This window comes from Lactuca serriola, chromosome 5, assembly GCF_051521515.1.
Source record: "Lactuca serriola cultivar US96UC23 chromosome 5, Lser_US96UC23_V15, whole genome shotgun sequence".
NCBI classification, from domain to species: Eukaryota; Viridiplantae; Streptophyta; class Magnoliopsida; order Asterales; family Asteraceae; genus Lactuca; species Lactuca serriola.
This window is the reverse complement of record NC_136412.1, coordinates 363,009,864-363,017,868: the sequence shown is the minus strand read 5'-3', so window position 1 is coordinate 363,017,868 and position 8,005 is coordinate 363,009,864. Positions and strand designations below refer to the sequence as shown.

At 36.5% G+C, this 8,005-nt stretch overlaps 1 protein-coding gene across 3 annotated transcripts; it reads left to right on the top strand.

Annotated features, from left to right (window-relative positions):
* The first annotated feature begins 1,677 nt into the window (after positions 1-1,677).
* LOC145055747 (U3 ribonucleoprotein (Utp) family protein) lies at positions 1,678-5,823 on the top strand. Of its 3 annotated transcripts, none has more exons than XM_079004138.1 (10): positions 1,678-2,057; positions 2,715-2,826; positions 2,904-3,598; positions 3,671-4,009; positions 4,088-4,453; positions 4,542-4,622; positions 4,695-4,772; positions 4,848-5,201; positions 5,306-5,437; positions 5,541-5,823. In XM_079004138.1, the coding sequence occupies exons 1-10, from the start codon at positions 1,770-1,772 to the stop codon at positions 5,595-5,597; spliced, it is 2,502 nt and encodes an 833-aa protein (XP_078860264.1). In that variant the 5' UTR covers positions 1,678-1,769; the 3' UTR covers positions 5,598-5,823. The 3 variants fall into 3 exon arrangements, with proteins under 3 accessions (XP_078860264.1, XP_078860263.1, XP_078860265.1); XM_079004137.1 differs by having other exon boundaries at positions 4,695-4,778; XM_079004139.1 differs by having other exon boundaries at positions 1,679-2,057; positions 4,851-5,201.
* The last annotated feature ends 2,182 nt before the right edge of the window (positions 5,824-8,005 follow it).

Here is an 8,005-nt window from a genome sequence, read left to right as displayed (position 1 = left end):
AGACATGTTTTTGGTCATTTTGGTCCATTTGGTTGGTGTTTGGGAATTAAGGACGTTTTTGGGGCTCAGCCTTATAGATTTGGACATGTTAAGGGTTCCTTATACATAAAGGTGCAAACTTTATGATGGTTTTGGTCTCATGCAAGTATTAAGTCATCTATTAAGCTCCTTTGCGCTCTAGAGCCCTATTAAGCCATGCATGCACATAAAGTTGGCAAATTTATATGATTAACCACCTTGGGGAAGTCAGATCTGAGTTTGGATCAAAGTCTTAATGGATTAAGAGCTGAATTAGAAAAGTTGGCCATGATTGGTGAGTACCCTGGGCATACAAGTTTGTACGTTGCACGTACAAGCCTTTCATGCAGTACGCTGAGCGTACAGGCTGAGTACGCCCCGCGTACTAAGCAAGTTTGGGTTTCATTGTTTTGGGCTTCGACTTTGGGCTAGGATGGGCTTGGTTGTCTTGGGACATGTTGGGCTATATGGATTTTATGGTTGGGCTATCGAGGCTTTATTGGACTCTCTTGGGTGAAGGCCTATGAAAGGAATTGGGCCCAATTTGGAAAATTGGGCCATATTTGGGCCTTGAGTGCTTGTGTTAGATTTTGGGCTTTTGGGTCATCTAGATTGGGCCTTGGCCTTAGACGAAGTTAGAGGAAGGGTAAAAAAATCTTTTACCCTGATTTGGACTCTTAGTGTGAGTCAGGATCTAGTTAATGACGAGTTGTCATTTTGGTATTTGATAGCGCGCAACTTTTGGCGGATCTGCAGTCAGATTTTTATTCGTGGGTTTTAGCTGTATGGGGTGAGTGTCCTCACTGTACTATTGGGTCGAAGGTGCCAATGCCGACCTATTGGTTTATGTATTATAGGAAGACCAGGGGGTGACCCTTGGCATTTGTATGAAAGACCAGTAGGTGGCTCCTGGCAAATTTGTATGCAAGACCAGAGTTTGGACTTTGACAGTTAAGTAGATAAGTAATTGTAGATGGTATGCTAGTTGTCTTTGTGATGCTTGCCTGGAAAACCAGGATGTGGCTCATGACACTTGTCTGTAAGACCCAGGGTTTTGGTCCCTGACCTAGCAAGGAAAGACCATGATACGGCTCGTGACATAATGGTAAGACTATGGTTGGCACCTAACACCTCCTATTGTGTGTTTGATAAGTATGACTCGTATGTTATGTATGATATGTGGTATTTGGGGAACTCACTAAGCTTTGTGCTTACAGTTGTTGTTTATGGTTTCAGGTACTTCCGGTTCGAAACGAAAGAGCTCGGCTTGATCGCAACCCATACACCCATATTTTCCGCAACCTTGAGATTTTGGGATTGCACTATAATAACTGCTTTCAACTTTTTGACTGCAATTAGTCTCATTTGAGTTGGTCAACAACTTCTTTTGTTCTTAGTTTCATCTCTATCATTGAAAAAAAATTTGTTCTGTCTATCGAGTTCTATTACATCCACCAAACACTATCTAAATAACATTTTTTTTTACCTATATAAGTAACGGGGTACTTTGAGTAGCAATAATATTTTGTAAAATGAAACATTAATTCATTACCCTTGATAACGTTTTTTAAGTTGGAAGGTATTTTCTGAATATATTAAAAAGTTGGTTACCTATTGTGACATTATGCTCATACTCTTTATTATACGCCCGGACTAGCTAGACCTGAAAATAGAGAGAAACCTCCTCGGCTGTGTTGCGCCGCCTCATAAGACAATAAGAACCTCCACTTGCCGTCCGACACCGTAGAGAGATGGCGGAGACGAAAAGGAAGAAAACCCTAGCTTCTACAAACAGTTTAAAGAGAAGAAAGGGAGGAGATAAAGAGAAGAACTGGAAAAAGGGTCCCCATTTACCCAACGCATTGCAAAAACAGCTTAATTCCCTAAACCCTACAGATAGAAGCGACGAAGAGATCCACTCCGATGAAGACATCGATGTTTATGAATACGAAGAAAATATCCCTGAGGAAGAGTCGAAGAAGAACCGCAGGTACGACCCCGTTGATAACTTCGAGTATGAACTCCCCAAGGATTTCGAGGTAATTCCATGTTATTTGAATCACTTTTTGTGTATTATGTTTCATTTTTCTTGTCTTTCAGCGAACAACTAAGCTTTGAATATGGATATCAAAGGCGTTAATTTTTGGATTCGAAATCGATATGAATTCTGAACTTTTTGTATAATTTTTTTTCCAACTACATCGAGCATTGTAACAAGTAGGATGATTTTTTACCATCTCAATGGACTGGACTTTTCAGTAAAATCGCATTCGGTTTTGCATTTGAGAAGTGTTAGGTTTGATATTCAAATATCAAAACATAAGCTATTTAGTTTAATTTGGTTTTGCATTAGAGCTCACTTATTATTATTATTATTTTTAATTTGGTTCATTTATCATGTGTTGGTTTCATTTGTGATTGTTGGGCTTAGTGTCCTGTAGTTTCATGACTTATCTGATCATTGTAATAAATTCCTGATCACAAGATAATAAGCGTAGTTTGATAATTTAGTATGGTGGTATAAGCAAAGTAATGACAACAATGCTCTGTAAGTTGTAGCCAGGTAGCAACTGGTGTCTTTGAGCAAAGATGTATCCTATAGACGGAGTCACCAAGCTTGTTTCTATTTTTTGTGGAACTTAAAAAGATTGGTCTTTTCAGTGGTTATGGTTGCATAATTTTGTGTTTGTTGATAGGATGAAGATGTAGCCTCTGATGATGATGAGGAAGAAAAGGGAGACAGTGATGAGGAAAAGCATGCAAGGATGTTACAAGATATCACTGGACTTCCTGGTGATGCTTTTGAAGGTGATACTCAGCCTTTTTCCACCCGAGAATATTTAAAAATTGGTTTTTGTTGTTAGTTATAAGTTGTGAATTTCCAGGAAAGAAGAAGAAAAAAGATGTGGTAGTATTTGAGGCATACCCAGAGTCTGAATATAATCCGAGCCGTGATGTGTTGGATGGTGACGGGCGCATTACTGTTGATGACCTTCTAAATCCCCTTCATGGGAAACCCGGATTCAGCAAAATTAGAAAAAATGTGCAGCGAATGGATAAAAAGTCCATGTCCATACAGCCTCCTCTTCCAAAACCACAGCAACAAAAAATAGATAGGAGAAGTGCTTATGTTTATTCAAAAAAGAAACTTCATGAATACGAAGCATTGGTGAAGAAAAATAGAGAAGCACCAACCATCTACTTTGATGAAGACATAGATGTGGGATATTCCACTGTAGGGGCAATAGCTTCTGAGTTTAGGCCCAGGACTGAGTTTGAGAAGAAAATGGATTCTTTAATTAATGGTAAGGAACTCTCAGATGCACATAAGGGTGATGGTGCAAGGCTTCTAGAACTTAACAAGGTGTCTCTAGAAGATGTGAAGGAACGCCAGGACCGACTTTCTAAAATGCGTAATCTTTTATTTCGTCATGAACTCAAGGCCAAAAGGATTAAACATATAAAGTCCAAAACATATCGCCGTTTGCTGAAGAAAGATAAATCAAAAGCCGCTGAGATTGAAATGAATCCGGAAGCTGCTAAAGAACTTGCAGAGAAAGAGGAATTTAAGAGGGCTGAGGTGATTTAACATTCCTCTTTTTATCAAACAAATCATAACTGGTAGAGACTTTTAATCTGTTGTATATGACAGGAACGTATGACCCTAAAGCACAAGAACACTTCTAAATGGGCTAAACGAATTAAGAAGCGTGGTGTTGATGTCCAAGATGATGGAACTCGGGCTGCTATATCAGAACAGCTTCAGCAGCATGCTCTTTTAACTCGAAAAAGAAATTCCATGCATGATGATGAGAGTAGTAGTGATGACAGCACAGAGGATGATGATGATGATGATGACATCTCAGGAGACGAGGACGATGCATCCAAACTAAAATTGTTAGAGAATGGAAAGAATAGGACACTTGAAGTGTTAGGGGAAGATGATGATGATGACATGCCCAAATCAGGAGTCCTTTCTCTACCTTTCATGGTACGCTTTAGCCTTTATGTTTGTTTATTGTAACACTTAATCTCTTGCAACTGAAAATCTTGGTGATGCATTTGGTAGGTTCGTGGGCAGAAGAAGAAAAAAGAGGCAGCCGAAGAAGAAGCCAGGCTTGCTTTTCAAGACTATGATTCATCATTGAAGCAGTTGGATGGTGATGAGGATTTCAAAGACAATGCAGGAGGTTCTTTGAGTGGTAGAAAGGTATATGGCGTTGCACAAAAGAAACAGGTTCCACAGTCCAAGAAGAAGGTTAAGGCTAACACAGATAATTACTTTGACAATACGGACAGTGAAGAAGATGATGATGATGATGATGATGATACCATGGATAAACATGGGAGAACGACTTATACACAGAAAGATGTCAATATTGACCCTAATATTCTTCGAGAGGAGTCAGAGATCGGGCATGATCCTTTGTTTAAGGTGATAAAATCGTCAAGAAATATAAATCTCTATAACCTTTGATGATAGCACATGATATAACAAGGTTTAATGTTTTTATTGCATATAGAGCTTTGATGATATTGATAAAGATGAAGGGCCTAAGATTGAATATGAAGTTTCTTTGTCCGCAACCAATTCTTTAAAGAAGGTATGGTATTGGTATTGTGTTATGCTGGTTTCAGTTTTAGGAATTGTTGTAATTCTAAATTTGTATTTGCAGAAGAGGAATAGGAAAGATTGTAATCAGATAAAAGGCAAGAAATCACAGGTTGCAGAAGTGGCATCTGACATAGAGGAGGTACAAGTATGGATAATAAATAGCACATGATGTTGTTTGTGTTTGGAAAAAGTTTCTTAGTTTGTGTATATGTAGCAGCATGGAGATGATGATGATGATGGTATGGTGGATGGAATCATGACATCCGGGACGGATTATGAGTTGCCATCACAGGATGATCTGATAAGACGTGCTTTTGCGGGTGATGACGTGGAGGAAGATTTTGAGATGAGCAAACAAGAGATATTGAATGAGGAAAACCCGGAGCCTGAAAAGCCGGTGCTGCTTCCTGGATGGGGGCAGTGGACGCATATACAGAAAAAGAGAGGGCTGCCGTCTTGGATGTTGGCTGAGCATGAGAGAGCCAAAAAGAAGAGGGACCAGGACCTCAACAGAAGACCCGATGCACATCTTAAGCATGTAATCATATCCCAAAAGCTTGACAAAAAGGTACTCTACACTCTACACTCTACACATCTCCACTCCATATTTTTTATCTAAATAATAATACTATACTGTTTCCTAATCATTCTGATATTTGATTTTTGTTGCAGGCTGAGAAACTGCAGACAAAGGTGTTGCCATATCCATTCAAGGACAAGGAGCACTTTGAACGGAGCAACCGTATGCCTCTTGGTCCAGAGTTTAACCCTGCAACAACAATCGGCTCACTTAATCGCCCTGATGTACGTACATTATTTTTCCCTTTTTCACTCACTACTCACTACTAATACTATGTTTCTTATATTTTCATTTCTTTTGAATATTGTTTATTATTTAATATTAAAGGTGGTGAAGAAGCCTGGTGTCAGCATAAAACCAATCAAGTTAAGGAAGCATCATTGACAGACTTGAACAGAAACATAAACATCATGCCTGCCAATCAGTTTTGAACGAGATCCATCAGATCACCTGTAATTGTAATTCTTTCTCTCGCTTATTTTTGCAGTTTCTGGGGATTTTGACATGAAACAACAAGTTATGTAATCTTTTGTTTCTTTGTTTTTTTTTTTCACTTTCTCAAGGCATTTAAATTATTTGTTAAGTAAGTTGGAGCTTTTATTTTTGCAAATACTGTCTGTGCTTTACCTTGCCAAACTTGATATTTAAATTTAAAGTAATTAGTAAATGGTGGTTAGATGTATCAATGTGTATCATTGTGTGTGAGGGGAGATTAATATCAAATGACTGCACTGGACTGAACCAAAGGCCAAGGGATCAATTTAATAATCCTGTTTAGACTTTTAGATTGGCTGTTTGGTACAAGTCAATATGTTTCTAGCTGTCCTGTATAAAAAGCATTTAGACTCAGGGGAGTGGGCTGTGGCAGTGGCCGCAATCTTGTGCCACGTAGGACGAAACACCGCCCCCTGGGTGCGGTTTGGCGGAGGCCGCACTATGGCTGTGGGAGGGCGCACTTCACCGGCCAATTTGATTGGCTATCTTTTCTTTGCAACGGTCAAAAATTAAAAAAAAGTTATTTTATTTATTTATTTGTTTATTTTAACTAACATTATATATATATATATATATATATATATATATATATATATATATATATATATATATATATTATCCTTTTAACCAAAATAACTCACAAACACTTCATATTTTTATCATCTTCATTTTAAAACCTACAAAAATGTCATCTTCCAAAAATCCAATCAACCAAAAAAACACCTACTAGAAAAACCACAACTCAAATATCTTCATTCGGTCAATCGGTTTATTCACCCCCTTACTACAACTATGACGGTGTGTTTTTCTATTTTCCGCAACATATCCAACACCATAACGCCCTACATAACCACTTCCACAAGCACAAGCACAACCACAACTGGTGTCATACCCATCCGGTGGACAGGTTGACAAAGTATAATTGAAAGTGTGGATCAGACAACTTTCATGACTAAGTGCTTAATCTATTAAGCATTTTAATTGGTTCAAAATATTATTGAAAGTGTGGATTAAACAAGATACAAAAACACGAAAACATTTCAATACAAATGGGGGGAGGGGTAAAATGGTCCAAAATAAAAAAATGATACAGAAGGGGTAAAATGGTCCAAAATCATTAAAATCAATTAGGAATTTATTATAATTATAAAAAAGTAATACATATATTTTGCTTTTTAAAGAACATTGTTGATTATGGTAATAAAAGGATGGGTTATTAAAGATAAATCAAGAACTAATAAAATAAAATGTACTTTTTTGTTTGTCTGATTAGTTTGGCAGGGGGTATAAATCCTCTGTTTTTATTTTCTTATTGCGTTTGGATGAGAAGGGTAAGAATGAATCGGTTATATAAGTACTTTTATAAACCAATGTAGCACATCTGTATTTTAAATAAAGGTAAAACAATTAACTATTTAAGCAGTGTACTTTCGAATATAACATCATATTTTCAAAAAAATTATGTTTTTTTTTCTTATTCATATTTTCTTTGGCAACAGATAAGCATTTCAATACAAATGGGGGGAGGAGGGGTAAAATGGTCCAAAATCATAGATGATGTAGGAGGGGTAAAATGGTCCTAAACATTAAAACGAACTAGGAATATGTTATAATTGTACAAAAATAATACATGTATTTTGCTTTTACGGATTCTCGTTGGTTTCACCTGAAATTTTATAAATTTTATTAAAAATCTAGTCATGATGAAATATAGAATAATAGATATATAAAATAATTGTACATCTCCAATAAATGTTCAATAATGTTGAAGACAACCCGATTGCCCCTGAACCAGACAAATTAACATCCAAACCGGTCTCTGGAGAAACCTTAAAACTTACAAACAATTAAATAATTAAATTAAAATAGAATCCAATTAAAAAAATTAAAAATTAAAATAGTTTTTTACTTAATGTGAAAGGCTGCAATTGCTATCATATAGAGTGATACATCACTCTGGTCTGTATCAAAGCCGCAATAAAGTAAACAAAGGGTAAAATAGTACTTTTCTAACAAAACTTTAATTTAAAGAACCAAAAAATGGAAGTACGTCTCCTTACCTGTAATATAATATAAATTCTCACAACATAACTTCAAATTAATCATGATTTATAAATATAATATAAATTCTCACAATTTACCATGATCTCGGATGAAAACCCACTGTGAATCCTTCAAACACTTGTAAACCTGGTTTCTCACATGGAATTGCAAGTTCAATAATAATTTTGCACTCAAATATTATAAATAATTTTAAAAAACAAATGATTAGCATGTAGGAGTGAAAAAAATAGTGC

Excerpts from the sequence above, each read along its gene's own strand:
- LOC145055747 (XM_079004137.1), top strand. The coding sequence starts at position 1,770 with ATGGCGGAGACGAAAAGGAAGAAAACCCTAGCTTCTACAAACAGTTTA. Across the intron at positions 2,058-2,714 it reads AACTCCCCAAGGATTTCGAG|GATGAAGATGTAGCCTCTGA; the intron begins GTAATTCCATGT and ends GTTTGTTGATAG. Across the intron at positions 5,438-5,540 it reads GCTCACTTAATCGCCCTGAT|GTGGTGAAGAAGCCTGGTGT; the intron begins GTACGTACATTA and ends TTAATATTAAAG.